The sequence below is a fragment of the Mizuhopecten yessoensis genome, unplaced genomic scaffold, assembly GCF_002113885.1.
Source record: "Mizuhopecten yessoensis strain PY_sf001 unplaced genomic scaffold, ASM211388v2 scaffold1779, whole genome shotgun sequence".
NCBI classification, from domain to species: domain Eukaryota; kingdom Metazoa; phylum Mollusca; class Bivalvia; order Pectinida; family Pectinidae; genus Mizuhopecten; species Mizuhopecten yessoensis.
In genome coordinates, this window is record NW_018404217.1 from 1,044,987 (window position 1) to 1,064,112 (window position 19,126).

At 34.8% G+C, this 19,126-nt stretch overlaps 1 protein-coding gene across 1 annotated transcript in view; it reads left to right on the forward strand.

Annotated features, from left to right (window-relative positions):
- Positions 1–16,184, forward strand: part of LOC110441112 — a 50,621-nt gene extending 34,437 nt beyond the window's left edge. Inside the window, exon 10 of the mRNA XM_021484228.1 lies at positions 15,597–16,184. Coding sequence (XP_021339903.1) covers positions 15,597–15,616 — 20 coding nt within the window. The 3' untranslated portion in view covers positions 15,617–16,184. The remainder of the gene's footprint in view (positions 1–15,596) is intronic.
- The last annotated feature ends 2,942 nt before the right edge of the window (positions 16,185–19,126 follow it).

A 19,126-nucleotide genomic window follows, 5' to 3' on the forward strand; every position in this document is an offset into this window, starting at 1 on the left:
TAACGTTGTTATGACATTATGAAGCAAAGTTGGTCGGAATTTAACAAGGGGTCAACTGACTTAAGGTCAAGGTCACTGGGTCAATGTCAAAGTCAAATATTGTATCTTTTTACTGATGAACATTTTTATTATGTTATTATGAAGCAAAGTTGTTCAGAACTTAACACGGAGTCAACTGACCGAAGGTCCAGGTTACTGGGTCCAAAAGTTCAAGGCCAATGTCAAGTTTTGTAGTTTTTACTGATACTCATTTAGTTATGATATTATGAACAAAGTTGGTCGGAATTAAATAATAAGTCAACTGACCAAAGATCAGGGTCACTGGGTTAAAGGTCAAGGTCATTTGGGTCCAAAGGTCAAAGACAAAGTGGATCTCTTACTTTGACCCTGGCTCCTGATGGAGGATGTATTTTAGGTGAAATAAAACAAATCAAAGCTAACAAATGAGTATTGCACCGGTATTTACATTTCTGTTAGCCCAGCAAATATGGAGGTGGAAGGAAACAANGGTTCGTATAATGGATGCATTGGTAAGACAATCAATCGATTAAATAACTCAACAAGGTGTTTCAAAATACGAGTAACTATTTATGAACAAGACAGAATAGATATACATATAATAACTTAGCATAAATTGTAATGTTTATTGTAAAGTTCAATTGCCGAAATGTGTAAGACTTCGTTAACTTTCACGGAATTGAACTTGATACTGTAGTGAATGTTAGGGAGAGCTACCTCCCTTAGATTGCTAACCGCGCTTGGTCTCCTGACATCAAGCTGAATACACGTGAGTGAATTTCCTTCACCTTCAAACCGATATATGGACCTGAAAGCAGTTCTCTACTCCATGTAGAGATAATGTGTTATAACACACACCACATATGTCTTAAGTCAGCCTCAGTGGTGTCAGGGTCGGAGGAAAGTCGGGCTATTGAAATGAGAGACCACTGTGGTTCGTATCAGTCACACTGGAGGTTCCAGCGAGTACATATACCCCAACTGGTGTCATGTGTATCAATTTTCTAATAAAGATACCAATATATACAGACAAGTTAACGTTGTTATGACATTATGAAGCAAAGTTGGTCGGAATTTAACAAGGGGTCAACTGACTTAAGGTCAAGGTCACTGGGTCAATGTCAAAGTCAAATATTGTATCTTTTTACTGATGAACATTTTTATTATGTTATTATGAAGCAAAGTTGTTCAGAACTTAACACGGAGTCAACTGACCGAAGGTCCAGGTTACTGGGTCCAAAAGTTCAAGGCCAATGTCAAGTTTTGTAGTTTTTACTGATACTCATTTAGTTATGATATTATGAACAAAGTTGGTCGGAATTAAATAATAAGTCAACTGACCAAAGATCAGGGTCACTGGGTTAAAGGTCAAGGTCATTTGGGTCCAAAGGTCAAAGACAAAGTGGATCTCTTACTTTGACCCTGGCTCCTGATGGAGGATGTATTTTAGGTGAAATAAAACAAATCAAAGCTAACAAATGAGTATTGCACCGGTATTTACATTTCTGTTAGCCCAGCAAATATGGAGGTGGAAGGAAACAAAGACTCACATCATAGTACATGTAAAATGTATATTTTGCTTCCTTGCGATTCTTTTTGAAGTCCAAATGTCAAATATCAAGCTTCCACCTCCATATTTGCTGGGCAAACAGAAATGCAAATATCATAACAAAATATTCGTCATTGAAATAAACATAACATGACCTAGACCTTGAACCTTTGGACCCCGTAACATGGACCTTAGGTCAGATGATTTCGTGGTAATTTCTGAACAACTTTGCTTCATAATAACATAAAAAAAATGTTCATCAGCAAAAAGAAATATTATTTGACGCTGACATTGACCCTGTGACCTTGATCTTAAGTTAGTTGACTCTTTGTTAAATTCTGACCAACTTTGCTTCATAATGTCATGACAAAATGTTCATCAGGGAAAAGATAAAAAAGTTAACCTTGACCTTTGACCCAGTGACCTTGACCTTTGGTAACTTGCCTCCTTGTTTAATTCTGAGCAACATTGCTTCAAAGCTTCATAACGAAATGTTCACCAGTGAAAAGATACAAAATGTAACCTTTACCTTTAACCCAATGGCCTTAAGCTTTGGTCAGTTGACTCAATGTTTAATTTTGACCAACATTGCTTCATAGTTTCATAACAAAATGGTCATCAATGAAAAGATACAAAATTTGACCTTGACCTTTGACCAAGTGATTTTGACCTTTGGGCAGTTGATTATTTGTCTAATTCCTACCAACTTTGCTTCATAATGTCATAAAATGCTCATAAGTGAAAAGTTACAAAATTTGACCTTGACCTTTGACCTTGACTTTTTACCTCAGTGCTTAGTTCTGGCCAACTTTGCTTCAAAATGTCATAAAATGCTCATAAGTGAAAAGTTACAAAATTTGACCTTAACCTTTGTCCTTGACCTCTGACGAGATGACATTGACCTTTGGTCAGTTGACTCCTTGTTTAATTCAACTTTGCTTCATCATGTCATAACAAAATGTTCATCAGTAAAAAGATGCAAAATTTACCTGGACCTTTGAACCTAATGACCTTGACCTTTGACCTTGACTCTTAATCTCAGTATGTATTTTTTTGAACTGAACATCCAAGTTTCATGTAAATCGGTCATTTAATACCAAAGCTATCAGCAAGGAACTAAATTTGTGGATTGATAGACAGACAGACAGACAGTGATAACTATAGGGAACCCGTATCTCCAACACGGGACCCTAATTATGACAGGTAGGTTTTGAGATCATCTTTTTGTCAAAGATTCTTGATAACTGACAAAACATTGATGATGTAGTGTTTCTTCAGAGCAGGAGTTTATGCACATACCAGGAAGGTATGCCTAAACATAACTACCAAATAGCACCTCCTTTTAAAAGTTTGTTCAACTTTGACTTTCATGGTCACATGGGTCAAATGTGGTTAAATCTTTGAACAGTTACTTTTGAAAGATTTTGAGACAAGACACTGATATTTTGCCTGTAGCTATATTTTAGTCAACATTTAAGGCAACAAGTATGAGATTATTACCAGATGAGCGCTGCAGGCCCATCGAGCCTCTTGTTTGTTTAAAGTCTGGGGAAAACACTAATACTTCTTGTTTTTGTAATATAATGCCTGGAATGTATCCAGGTATTGTCATCAGATTTGATACACTTTATATTTCAGGGTTGTACAGAAACATCGGAAATGGCTTCCAAATTTCCAACAACGGCTATAGAAATCCACAACGAACTGGTGCGTTATCTTGGAACACAGATTGTTGAGACCGAATTTCCTCAACTTAGGGATCTATTCAGACATAATCCTTTAACCCCAGTCGACATTGCTTCGATTAAAACCATCTCTAACCTATTCGCATGTCTTACGAAATACGAAACGATAGATGTGGGAGACTACAAACTATTTGTAGCGCAACTTAAACGTACACATCCAAACCTGGTGAGATATGTGAGAGATGCAGAAAAGGCAATAAAAAGCATTGTTAATGAAGGTGAGTCAAACTTACATATTGCCACATATCTATAGATATCATTTGGATTTGGATTTATTGAAGTGTAACTGGTTTTGTGGGTTAATTTTAAAATTAATTACGGTACACCTCCGGTTGGATCCAACAAATTTAAATAAATATTGTCACCTGTTCGATTTACAAAAAAATATAGCCGCTAAAATAAAGAGTAATTAGAACTTTCCGAGTAGACATCGACAAAAATCACCTCAAAGTCGAGTCGTTGATACGGAACAGCGACGGCCTATAACGATATATTTGCAAATCTGGAGATGAATAGTGGTAATGATATCTTTATTATCCTTATTTACATATTTATAATCTATTGTCAAGTTCAATCACAAAGCAGAGACAAGTATGTAAGGGTTTAAATTTCAATCATGTTAATAGTATATAAATTTCCCATATCCTTTGAAGTTGTGGAAAACTTGCAGATCTAGAGCGACCACTAACTACATATATGTTTGTGTTACTTTTCATGAAATATTATCTACTTTTATAAACAAAGACTTTGACAAGTGTCTTATAACTTGATATGGGGTATCTATTAACTCACACATACAAGCCTGGAGATCATTAAACATCAACCAGGGTGTGACTCCAATTTGGTACTATATATACTGGAGGGTAGACATATGAAGTTAAATGTGTTCATCAAACGAAGCGAATAGTTGAAAAAGCCATTCTACTAGTCGGAATTCTAACTGATTGGTCAGTTGGTTTACAATGATTAACCATGTCCAGTAGGATTGTGTTCATTTTCTTTGACATAAGGAAGTTAAATTTTCAATCGCCTGACGTTCGTGGACCGTGGTCCGACCTTCAACAATTCTTGTTATGGCTATTTCTCAGAAAAGACTGAAGAGATCTTTTTTTAAATTTGGTATGTGAGTTTCCTTTGGTCCTTAGATATGCACTACTTTTGAGACTGATGGGGAAAACAAAATCTTTTATGTTTATTTTCTCATGAAGCACTGTGAGTATCTTTCTCAAAGGTGATATAAGGCGGCCATCTTCGATTTTGACAGTAAAGGTTTGTTATCGTTATTTCTCAGAAAATGTGTAGGTTTCCCCTGGTCCCTCGTTGTGCATGTTAACTTTTGAGACTGATCGGATAAACAAAATGGCGTAAAGGTGGCCATTTTAAAAGTTTGAAAAGTTTGTTATCGCTATTTCTAAAAAAACACATGTAAGACAGTTATAAAATTTGATTTGAATAGTCTTCTTGGTCTATAATTGTGCATGTATTATTTTGAAACTGATTGAAAAAAACTGGATTTTGACATTTCACTTTTTCCAGGAAGTACTTTACAGACCCTTTTGATATATCAATAATCGGTTCTATTTCTTTCATATCAAGTACTATACTAGTAAATATGTGAAACGACAACTCGCTTTGAAGGTTGTCTTTTATACACAGCAGTATGAAGTTTAGATCGAAAGCTACCTCAATGGGCATTTACTATGTTCATGACTCGATCAAACAGATAAGATAAAAATGACATAGAACTAATGAAGATGGTAGGATGGTGGGCGCCAAGATCTCTCTGGGATCTCTTGTTTACAGTTTTTCGGTTTTTAGTTGATTATTTACACAATTTCCTAGACCAAATACAAAAAATTGTCGAAATCCTTATTCAAAAGATCGGCACTGATTGCAGGTGCATCAACAATAACCTTACTGAGTTATCGTCCGCAAACAACTTAAATATGGCATTTATTTCGATAACTATATCGTATGTGTACACTAAAAAAAATAATGGCCCTAGTATAGAACCTTGTAGGCCGCCGGGTTTAATATTTTCTCAAGATGAGAATTCCTTATTAATTACAAATCGTTTTTTTGCGATTAGTTTGTAGTCCACGAAAGTTTGTTCGTGTGTAAGGGTGGGGAAGAGTTTTGGCAAAAAAAATGACAAGTAAAAAGATTTAAGAAACAGTACTTCCACGGTTCATGACTCGGCCAAAGTCTTTGCTTACGTCGCAAACGACTAATCTAATTTCGTTACCATCATCGATCTAATACATCAATTGTGGTTTCCACCTCTATGCTCCCAGCATCACCGATAAGTCCTGTAACTGGAACAAAACAGCTGTGTGGTGAATTGTTACTCAGTTTGTGGATTACTGTATCTATGAACACATTTTATATGTGCAATCCCATTTGTGTGTCCTACGTTTACAGTTATAATTCCCAGATAATTTACTCAGTAGTGCAATCACTTACTCCATTCATTCTGGTCTAATAAACAGCGATGCAGGTCAATCGTATTCAGATTTGGAGATCAAAGGTTTACACCTTTGCATACAATGCTCAGACAACAGTACGTGTAGTTCCCTTAAATATGGTCTTTAGAGCTGACGTTGATGGCAGTGCTATGTAACTGTGAACATCGGAAAGATGAACTCTGCTGCAATATGTAAATACATACCGAGGCTTAGAAAGCTGATTTAGCATTATGTTAATGTAACAGCAAAGAAGATAACAAGACTTGCACCACTTTTATCCTTAAGTGCACTTGCTTGTTGTATATTTGGACGTATAATTGTTAACATGAGCCGAAGAAATAAACTTTTGTTTAAATAATTGCCCCATTTCATGTACTTCTAGAATGAGAGTTCAACATAAGCACTGTGTGATGCAGGAAACGAAGTGTTCACCCTCAATTTGTGAGGGTTTATAGTGTTTTCTACATTTGTTTAAAGTCTTGGTGTCCGCAGTGGTTTCGTATTGGTATGTCATTGTGTAAGAGTAGTGGTACAAGATATTGTGATATATATACATAGTGGTGTGTGATATGGCCGACACTGTGATGTATTGCATCAAATTATATAAATACACACAAAGAGGCAGTTTGTTCTCCAGAAGATAATAGCTCAAGTTTATGTAATTTCTTTTTTTTACAGAAACTATTCGTAATATGGGAGAGTGAGTATATTTTTTTTAATCCTAGATGTTTGTATAAGATTTTTATTATTTTCTTTATATCTTTGTTAATCCAAAATACTGTATTTAGGCATATAATCAAAATAATTATGCTGGTATTTTGTTTTAAATATTACCATCAGTGTTCCCAAAATGGGATTTTTAGTAAAGTATCAATGCATTTTATGCCATATAGTATCAATTTAAAAAACGTTTGCTCCTTATTCACAAAAAGACATTTTCCATTTTCCTTTTTTTTTTTACAAATTGATATTTCCGACACATGGTTCTATAAACTGAACACGAAATACTGTCAAGAGTCACGTAGGCTCTTGAATAGGTATAATGAAGAGGTTTTAGCTGAACCCAAAAAGGGACACTTTGGTATCATGGCAAATATTGGGGACAGACACGATCAATAAAGGCGGATAATTATTGAAAGTTAAAAGTTGTGACTTTGAACTTTCCGTCTAACTATTATCATCAGCCAAAAATGCTTATTGCTTGATTTTATGACATTTACGTATCATGAAGTGAAAATTGCATACATGAAATACTGAATATTTGCTATGAAAATGTTTTTGGGTCGCTTTCCCACAACTGTCCTGTTTTGGGTTCACTGATGTTAATTGCAGGTAAATATGTTTGAAATTCACGTTTTTTATTCCAGTTTATTCTATTTGAATAAACTTCTGTTTGAACAGGGCACAATCACCGCCTAAAACGGATGAAGAGGAGATAGGTAAGAGTAGTATTTTGTGACATCAGCATTTGATAGGGTTTGGCACAAAGGGTTGTCGTATAAATTATCAGAAATTGGAACAGCTGGATCGCTTCCAAAATGGTTCGAAAGCTACTTAAAAGAATAGAAAACAAAGAATTATTATCAATAATATTCACTCTGATTGGGCTGAAATTAAGGCTGGAGTTCCACAGGGTTCAATACTTGGACCTTTGTTTAATCTATATATGCTTTAATCTATATCAATGAAATAGTCAACGATATCAAATCTTTTTTGTTAAATTATTTACTCTGTACTTGATAGTTGATAACGCTTTAGAAAAAAATTGATTAATATGTTTCATTTTTGTTGTAATATATGTATACTTTAAATAGTATAACAATGTTGAGCACGTGACCCAATTATCTCATTGGCTGCTGAAGAAAGTCGGAACGCAAGCTTCAATGAGATTGCGACATCTGCAGATGATATTGTTAAGACCGGGCCCGTATACAGGAGCTGTTATGATGCTTAAGCATAATATTTTCTGCTCAAGCCTTATTTCTTGTTTCAGTTATAAACTAATAAAGTACTCTAATTTTTCAATGATTTGGAAAGGATTTGAAGAGATGTAAAGCCAAATACTGTTCACAACGTTTACATTTGACTTTCTGATTTTTTACATGATTTAAGTGAGTAACAAGAAAGCAGCTGGTTTGAACACATAAACCATACTTGAGCATGGGAATAGTTTCATGCATACGGGCCCTGATTTTATTTAATGCGATCTGTAAATACCAACTAAACTGTTTGTTTACAGTGTATAATCGATTGTCGTCACAAGTGGACACAGACGAACCACCACACGAATACCCAACCAGCATAGATAGTAGTAAGATAGATATTGATTTCCATTTATTTCGCAGCAGATGTGGAGTGAGAATATATGATACATATCAACTATATATTAAGTTGACCAAGCTTGTAACCTTTACATGACGTGCTATAAAATTGTTCAAATTAATGACCTTGACCTATTTTCAAGGTCACTTATGACAATGTTTAACAAATCTTACAATATCTTTTGAATAACTGAAAGGCCCGCAGTGAAAAAAAACAATCGGCTAGAAGCAGGCTCAGACAAGGGGCTTCCAAATTTGTTAAAATGAATTACCTTAACCGACTTTCGAGGTCACAGGGGTCAAATGTATAAAATAAATCAAGCAACTTGTTCTGAAAAACAAAAATACCCAGTGATGATATTTGACAAGTATCATACTGATGTATCAACACCACATTTTGATGATAATTGACCTTGACCCACTTTCAAGGTCACAAGGGTCAAATGATGAAAAAAATCTTAAAACAGTATCACTTGAAAAATGAAGAGGCCAAAGGGTGACGATATCTGGCCAGGAGAATACTGGCATGAAGGTCCACACAATTCGTTCAAATGAATAACCTTGAACTCCCTTTAAGGGCATTTGGGTTAAATGATTAAAACTATTGAATCGACCTCTTCTGTATAAGCAAAATGCCAAAGATGATGTTATCTGTCCATCATCATGCTGGGATGAAGGGCTCTAAAGTTTGTTCAAATGAATGACGTTGACCCTCTTTCAAAGTCACTGAGTTCAAATGTTTAATACTCTTTTAACAGCTGTTCGGTATAACCAAAAGGCCCAAATGTGTTGATATTTGGTATATTTGGCCAGTAGCATGCACGGGTATATGGTTACAAACTTGTTTAGATGACTGACCTTTAACTATTTTCAATGTTGACGTTTTAAACAAATCTTCAAATAACTCTTTCTGAATAACCAAAAAACCCAGGTTGTTGAATTTTGCCAGTAGCATACTGATATTAAGGGCTAAAAAATGTATGAATTACCTTGACCCACACTAAAGTTTATAGGGGTAAAATGTGTTAAAATCTTTAAACAACTGCTTATCAATTATCAAAAGACACGGTTTGATGACACATACGCAGTAAAATACTGCTACAAAATCTGTTCAAATGAATGACCTTTAAGGTGACTTGTTGCCAATGTTTGAAATATCATAAGACAACATCTTCTGAATGACCATAAGGCCCAGGGTGTTTACATGTATATCTGGCCAGTAGCGTGCTGGGATATTTTCAAATAAATGACAATAATTGACTTTCACGGTCATATGAGTCAAATGTGTTAAACCCTTCAAATAACTTCTTCTTAATAACCAAACGGTCAAGGGTAATGATATTTGGCCAATAGTATGTTTGAATGAATGGTTAACATATTTTTTTTCGAATAATGACTATGGTCACAAAGGTCACAATCTGAAACAAAATCTTCTCAATTACCAAATTGCCCAGGGTAATGTTTCTTGGCTACTAGCATACAGGGATGAATGGCTACAAAGTTAGAAAAAGCAAATGACCTTAATCGACTATGGAAATAACAGGGATCCAATATTAAAAACAATCTTCCTTATAATCAAAAGGCACAGGATTGTGATATTTGGCTGTTGTTTTTAGTCCATTTTAATATTTTCACCCATGGTTCCCTTGGAAGGTTACTGGTGTGATATTAATACTAAGTGAGCGATTCGGGCCTTATGGCCATAATGCTATTTTTTAAGTCACAATCGGTGCTTTTCTTCTTATTGTCTTTTCATCGTTTTTTTCATAATTGGTCATTATTATAGATCGTACTGAAAGTTGATGAAAGATATGTTTACGTGTTATCATATATGAAAAAAGACATATTTTGCTTTTCCGGCAAAATGGCCTATGTTAGGTGGTGTCTGATTGATTAAATTTTAGTTTTTGTCTGATTTTTTACTATTTTTATTATAATATCGCGACCTTTCTGATGTACCGAAGCTGTTTCATTTATAATTATCTTTTTTCTGCTTTGTTGTATGTGTTTTTGTAATGACAATTCGCTGGAGTATAACCGGCAAATTCAGGTATTGACAGTTATACATAAATAATAATAATAACATACCTTCCTGGTTAGACTTGAAAACAGGAGACAAAAAAGAGAATTAAAAGGGATTATAGTGTCTTTCCTTTTGTTTTGTGTCTCCAATGATCGATTGCAACCTATATTACCATCATCAGTTGGTGGGCTATTCCAATCATCATTCGTCCGTGGTCTTTGGTTCATCAGTGCTCCGTTCGTCCGTCATTCCGTCCGTCCGTCCGTCATTAAACAATTCCTGTTAGCATTTTTTCACAGAACTTATTGGAGGGATTTTTCTGAAATTTCACGTGAGGGTTCCCCATAGTCTCAAGTTACGCATATCAGATTTGAGGACTGATCAGAAAAAAAAAAGATGACTGACAGGCAGCCATCTCGAATTTTGAGAGTTGAAATTTGTTAGCGCTATTCCTCAAAAACTACTGAAGAAATCTTTTTTCAAATTTCACATTAAGTTTCCACACATGGTCCTTATTTACGAATATCAAATTTTGGGATTGATAAATGATTGGAATACCAAGATGATCGACAGGTCGCCATCTTTATTTTGAGAGTTTATCTTTGTTAGCTCTATTTCTCAGAAAACTTTTTTTTTCTAAATTTCATCATAAGGTTCCCCATGGTTCCTACTAGGGTACATTAATTTTTGTGTCTTACATAAAACCAGGATAGCCACCAGACAACCATCTTGAATTTTTGACAGTTCAATATTATTATCACTGTTTTAAATGAATATTCCCTTTGGCCCCTTTGTCAAAATACCCCTATCCCTAATGAGAATTCTTCTGTCACCGATTATGTAAAAATTACACATTTTTTAAATTTTGCATAGTTATGTTATCAATCCTTATACAATAACATTTGTCATAGTTGCAAATAACATACGACTTTACGAGGTTTAATTTAATGTACAAGATTCTCGTTTAGGATTTACTACATGGTTCATAATAATATTACCAGTGGGAAAAAAATAAAGAGCACAGAAGGTAACAAAATACTATTTTGTAGATATGACAAAAATCATCTCATGGTTGGCGCCTAGATCCTTCTAGGATCTCTTGTTAACCAATTCCGTCTTTGCGTATTGCAGAGTTATGTTCTCTTGGGAGCAGGTATTGATTGGTACGTCCTTGGTTTGTGTGATAAAATTACGTTGTTTTCTCACAAATGATGACGTTACTCTCACAAACAAGTGACGTAACAATCAATACCTGCTCCCAAGAGAAGATAACTCTGCAATACGCAAAGACGGAATTATAGCAAGTTCGAGTTCCGATTCTGTCCTGGTGCTATGATGCTATGTCATAATTTGCTTCAATTAAACTCTAATGAAATTCTCAGTTTATACTTTTACTAATACATTGTATTGATTTATAACTGACAGGAATACCCTTTTTCAGTCGTTTTTGTTACCTTGAATTTTCTGAATTGCTTTCGTCCAAATTTGGCTGGTACGAGGCCCTCGTATTTGTAGTATTGAATGGTTAGATAATCATAATAATATCGCTTATACATAATATACCTACATTTTGATTGAAAGTTCATTATACACCAATTCTAATGTGAATTATCATCCTGATTTGATTTTTGATTGCAATTAACCAGATGTAGAGGTGGAGTACTGGTTTTTGGACCGTTATTCATCCAAGGAGCGCGCGATTGCCAATGAAAATATCAGCCTGATCAAAAATTACAAGCACAAATTCCCATTAGAACTGGCAGCTCCCCAAGCTGACGTTATGGTTGTATACAGTGAGAATGACCGTGATGATGCTGAGAAATTCCGACAAAGTATAGACGGCCGCGACCTTACTCGACCGGACAACGGGAGGCAAGCAAAGGTAAAGGCAGTGTTTTATGACGACGAACGATTTTGGAAATCTGAATTCAAAACTGTTGATTTAGCTTATGAAAAAAGTACATATGCTTTTCTGTATTTGACGAAATCCTTTTGTGAAAGTGATTTTAATACATTAGTTGCAGAGTCAATACTTATCGATTCTATTAAAAACAAGATAAAAAAAATGGCGGGTGGTACCATTTCATACATCACCGCTTGCAAAAAGACAATACGATGTACCCTTCGGTATCAACGCCTTGAAGAGCCTTGATGCTTGGAAGCCTGATTCTTTCTACTGGTATAGGATGGATGGTCTTCTTGGTGGCAAAATTCATGAGCGAGAGGCCAGAGAAATTAAAACGTTTGAAAGGAAATACGAAGAAGCCCTTATAATCCAAAATGAAGACAAAAAACTTGAAGTAACCAGAGGTAAACTTGAGAAGGTATGTACTTCTATTTTCCTATCCTAAGTTGTTACTGTACCTCAATTTTGTATCAAATGTTTCATGAATTTCTGCCTCGAAGGGTAGTTTATGCAAAATACACCTTAATTTCACTCTTAAAGATTGTTTGATTCTTATACGTCGAAAGACGAGACTTCCCGTATTATGTTATCACGCGAACGGTGTCTGCTCGATATAAAATAATTTTCAACGGATAACATCAAAGTTCATGGGAAGGTTAATATCATGAAAGCTCGGACATATTAGATAACCTCCACTGTCTGACTGTTATTTACTGAGTTACGCCCCTTTTACAATGTATCAGTCATGAAAAAGTGTCCGCTCGATATCTCGAGTAAGTATCAATGGAATAACTTCAAATTTCATGGGAAGGTTGATTATCATTAGAGTGCAGAAAAGTTCGATAACCACCGCTATCCAACTGTAATTTATGGCGTTATGATCCTTGATTCAATAGCTTAAACAGTGTCCGCTCTATACAACGAGTAATTTCAACGGAATGACTTCAAACTTCATGGGAAGGTTTATTTCCATAAAAGCTTAGACGAGTCTGATAACCACCATTATCCGACCCTAATTTACGGAGCTATATCCTTTTATTCACCAACTGAAATGGTGTCCGCTCGATATCTCTAATTGTTTTCAATGGATTCACTTTAAACTTCCTTTGAAGATTAGTTACCGTGAGAGCTCGGGTTTTTTCGATAAATACCATTATTTGACTGATATTTACGTAGTTTTGCCCCTTTATCTAATTGGCGATTGGTGTCCGCTCAGTATCTTGGGTAATGTTCAACGGATGAACTTCAAATTTCATAGGAAGGTTATTTACCATGAGAGCAGTTATACTCCCGAATGAGTGGAGTGAGCGTAATTACAATTATCTGACTTAATAAATAAAGATATTCTCCTTAGTTTCATTAATGCAACAATACATGCATTCAAAGATGTTTTATTGCACTCATCAGTGTATGTGGTATGTGAAAATATGTCTCCTTTAACATCAATTACTGACAAAGATTTCATACATTTCAACGACACAAATAACTGCTCATTCAACGTATGACAGGCGTCAACATTTATTCCGTGATTAGAAATATCGTTGATTTAAAACTTCCTGAAATATTTTGATGCATCACACTGGGGTTATTTCTGGTGTTTAGAAAATGTTACGAAATGTTGAGAATTAAATATTAACTATGTAAAAACGCTGTTAATATTATGCGTCCGAACCTTCTGTTGTCTCAGGTCTTGATGGCAACAAATGTAAGTTGGAACAAGTTTAGATACACATCTTGTGCTCATAGCTTACATTTGGGGTTAATAGAATGTTTTTAGGTTTGGTGAGATATATTTACACGGTGCTTTAAATACTGACTTCAGAAAGAAAAAAACACTTTGAAACGTACGTGTTTCAGAGAAACTAGGTAAATAATATAATCTTCCCCTACCTTGAGGGTGTGAAAGAGAAATCTCCAACCCGATGGGTAAGGTTTTTGGTTGTCTAACCCCAAACAATCGTGGTGATTATTATTCTCCCATCCTATTATTTCAGTCACAACTCCACCGTCAGTAGTCTGCCATGTTTGTAAACATAAACACATGTGGGGTATGAATATTGTCAATTACTTGTGCAGACGTCACAATTACTCCGGTGACACATTGTGATGACGTCATAATTGAACACATGTTAATCGGCACGCGAATATCTCCCCCTAGGGTGTGAAACCTGGATTTTTTCCCGGCTAAAACGGGAGACACACCTGTGAAGGGGGGTGGGGGGTGGGGGGTGAAATTCAAACACACCAGCAATAATGCCTTATACATAGATATCACTGAAGGGGAAATGAATGTTGTTACACAGTTTTTAAGGCTGTAGTTGGTATGGTAATATGGATTGTTTGTACTTTTTTATCCTCTTAGTTGGATAAAGGTATTTAAGCTTTTAATGACGTTGAATTATTACTATCAGATAATTTATTGACAGAAGTATAATTAAACTGCTGTCTTATGTCTATATTTGTTACATAATCATGGACTTTGAATAGACTTCTCTGAATCGTTTTAGCTCTCCTTGAATCGTACACAGCCGCAGCAGGATCGACCTAGTAAGTGTAACTAGTAACTAGTTCTAATGTTTAGAAACGAAGAGATTTGATGGATCCTAATCCATGATCGTATGAGTCGACAGTTGTTCAGTCTTCTGCAGACTCAGGGTTAACTTATACCAATTTTATCCATTCCAAGTAAATAGGTGCTATTGCGTTTCATGGCTCTTTTTAGCTCAACTGCCCGAAGGGCAAGTGAGCTTATGTCATGGTGCGGCGTCCGTCGTCTGTCCGTCCGGCGTCCGGCGTCCGTCGTCCATCAACTTTTCCTTTAAACAACTTCTTCTGAAGAACGGACAGGCGTAGAGCCATGATATTTGACTGAAAGCTTCCTTGGTAGGATCCCAACAAAGTTTGCGGCGAATGAAAATGACCTTGATCTACTTTCAAGGTCACAGGGGTCAAATATGTCAAACTCTTTAAATGACATCTCCTGAAGAACTAAAAGGTAAATAACTTTTATATTTTACTGGTGGCTTCCTTGGATAGAGACAGACAACGTTTGCGAATGAAAATGACATTGACCTGCGTTCAAGGTCACAAGGGTCAAATATGTCAAACACTTCAAAAAACTTTTTCTAAGTCTTACTTTACGGTCATCGGGATCAAATCTGTATGACTTTGAGTTACAGGTAATGAAATATGGCCTGCAACTTTATATAAGTCTAGTTTTAAAGCTACAAGTATGAGATTAGTACCGGGTGAGCAATATAGGCCCATTTGGCCTCTTGTTACCTGCTTACATATGTTTAAGAAAATCAGTATAAAATAAAATAGAACTTTACCGGCATACATGCTAGCTTCTCACTGTGGCTGCTGCACAATGATGGAAAGAGTTCTCAATGAAAAAATTCATATTATTATGATTGACATTTCGCCTTATATTCATACCTGTTTTGTTTTGTTATTTCATTTATAATAGATACGCTTTTTAGAAATGTGACTTTTCATATGAAATTTTGATACACTTGAGTCGATCAATTTTCAAAAACTAACTTTAAAACGTTTTATTTGTGTTGCAGTAACTGACGAGGAGGATTAATATTTCTTACGATACCGACATTCCGGGAAACATGCTAGAGGCATGCGTTTCGGTATGGATAAGGAATACATTTCTTTTTCGGACTATTGTAATAAAGTAATGGTCGCATTTTTTTCTGGTAGCTGACCTTCATTGTACGACCATGTATACCAAAATTAAAGGTAACAGTGAAATGATCACAAGATTGGGCTTCCAAAGCTGTTGACATATTTTTCCTGGATAATGGTGTTTTGGATGTGAATTTTCCTAGTGAATGACGCGGTAGGTGTAAGATAAATGATTTTATAGGCCGTTCTGGCTTTACATGGACCGTGATTGTTTGAATACGTGTGTTTTACAGACGGTTGAAATGGGGCTGGGTATATTCTGTCACGAGGCTAAGTTAAACACAACGCTTGATGACGTTACCAACTGTTTCATTTATTCAAGCAGCTGTGGTTGGTACCTTCTTATATAATGCTAGCCTGCCAGTGCGTGAACCTACGTCATGAGAAGTGTTATAATGCCGCTGCATAAAAACTGTATAAATACGTTATTTATTCCTAACAGCATTTCATTATGACGATTGAATACTTGAATCAAATTGTACCAAAGTATTGATTTGACAGTAAATTTATATGACTTTATTCTTGCTCCCTGTAGCACCCTTCCATCCGTCCTGGAACAGAACTACGCCCAACGCAGGTTTATACCAACATTGGGCTGTTATTTCATGTAGAGAAGATCCCGGTGTGAACAAGGACACGACAATGAGAAAAAATAGAGTGATATCATTCATTAATTCTCACATACTGTCACTCACTTCTTTTTTTCAAAAAATCATCCTTTCATTCCGTATTTTTTGTTTTACTGTTTTGTTTCCCCGTGCTTATTTTTTTCCGGATTTTTGCAAGGTTGACTGGCAATGTTTCACACTTGCTTATGTGGTAAGATCTGTGGGATGAGTATCAAACTATGGTCTATATCATATTTATGGTATTTGCTGTTACTATTATTTCAAACATTCTACTTTAGTTACTTATGCATATACGTGTACAAATTTCTGTTTTCAAGAAAGGTTTTCAGTAAGCTCAATCTATAAAAAAGCTTTTTGAATCCACACATTTTCGACATGGTTTACAAGTAGGGTTACCTGTAATTTTCCACTTTTAAAGTTGTAGCTGAGCAGAATTTATTTGGACAATAATGTTATACATGAATTTAATAATTATTTTATCTTGTTTATTTTTTTATTATAAATCATGAACTTGCATTCCATGTTGTTTTGGTTATTGGTTTGTTGACTACCTAATCCCATGATTCGTATATTTTTGTTTTGTTAATACATGTATGTTAAATGCATCTTTTCCGTATATCTTGTTAAAAAGAATTTAAATTTAAAACTTTTAAAATTGTGTTACATTGTATCATTTTGGGTGGTATAAGGCTTAAGTTATGTTTATCCAATCTCTTTGCTTAACGTTTAAACCAGTGATAATTCTGTCTTATTTTTAGCTCACTTGCCCGAAGCAAACTGGGATGAACGTCAACCAATTTTGTTCAAATAAATGATTTACGCCCATATTCAAGGTCACAGGGGTCAAATATGTTAAAAGATTTATACAACTTCTTTTGAATCACCAAATTACCCAGGATGTAGATATTTGGTCAGTAGCATGCTGGAATGAAGGGCTGCGAATTTTGTTCAAATGAATGACCTTCACTCATTGTCAAGGTCACAGGGTTTAATTGTCTGAATAACAAAATGCCCAGGATGTAGATATTTATTCAGTAGCATGCTAGGATGAAGGGCTTCCATGTATGTTCAGTGACCAGTAGCATGCTTGGATGAATGGCTATCAAGGTTTCTCATTATAATGACATTGACCCACATTCAAGGTCAAATTTGGTTAAATATGTATTAACCTTTAAATAACCTTATCTTGATAAACAAAAGGTCTAGAGTGGTGATATTTGGCAAGTGACATTCGAAGATGAATGACTACAAATGTTCAATGTAATGACCTTATTCTATTTCAAGGTCACAGGGATCAAATGTTTTAAAATCTTTTAACGGGTTCTTTTGAATGACTTAAAGTCATAAATACTGATATTTTGCCTGTAGTTTTATTTTAGATCCTTTTTAAGGTAACAAGTGTGAGATTAATACCAGGTGAGCGATGCAGGCCCATTGAGCCTCTTGTTCAAGTGTGCTTGGATCTTTCTTTGAGATAAGGAACCTGTCTCAAATAAGTCATCGATTAAACGTATATCCGACTTTATCCTTTTAGTTTAAACGAATGCTTTTTTGTGTACTTTGGTGTTTTTCTTCCCCTTTATTTGCTTTCTGCTTTCAAATTGGCAAAACAAGATTTTCTGTTTTGAACCCATCCTGTAGAAATCCAAGTAGATATTACTTCCTAATAAAAAAAAAATCAATATTAAGTAGGAATGTGATGTTGTCTTGTTTATTTCAAATATACAAAAAAGTTTTCAATGTTTACTAGTTTTCCACTAAGTTAGGGTTCATTATTTTAGTGCCAAAACCATTTTATTCGTATGTTTCTCTGTCCGGAAAGATTAACCCTCCTCATATTATATTTCAGTTTATTATTAAAGTTTAACTTACAATTAGTTACAATTTTCTCTTATTATCTTCCTGTTTTTTTTGTTTTTTTTTTATTCAATTTTTATTTTTTATAAACAACACATTTACACACAAAGCAACAAGCATACATTACATTGATGACAATTCCCTTCACAACGGACACCTCTTTACAAGAGACTAATTATATACTGTACACACATACACATAAACACACACACAGGGGGATGGGGGTGATTGCAAACATCCCTTTTTTCTTTTCTTTATAGTATAATGATAAAGTTCATGTTATTCTATAAGAGAAGCTATTTTTCCAATTTATTATGTAAGTCTATATTATTTTTGCAGTCATTATGCTTATTTATCAAGAACTTATGAGATTTAATTTCAAAAAGTATGTGATTCTTTAAACTCGTTATATTAAGTTCCATTTATAGACATTTCATTTTAAAAATGTATTGTTTAATCAATAATAGGACAATATAATCCACTATCAAATCAGCATCCTTAGAACTGAATTGTCCAAATACAATTCCTGTTTGTCAAAATTCAAATCAATATTACTGGTCGCAAGGAATTGTTTTAGTTCTCTCAAAATTTCAAATACTTTACCACAATCCCAAAATAGATGTTTAACTGTTTTTGAAATGTTTTACAAAAAGTACAAGTTGGATTTTGTTTTATACCCATTTTGTGTAGGAGTGTGTTTGTAGTTAGGATTCTATGGTTAATTCGGTATTGAAGCCATCTTAATTTAGTACTATCAGTAGTTTTAAAAGGACATGCATAAATCTTTTTCCATAATTTGTCCTGAATGTTAAAAACTGTAGACTATTTCCTTTATGACGTAGGTTTTGTATCATTTTGGCATAAAACAGCATAAATGTCAAGTGCCCCTTTAGTCTTCCTTTATATAATATTAATAT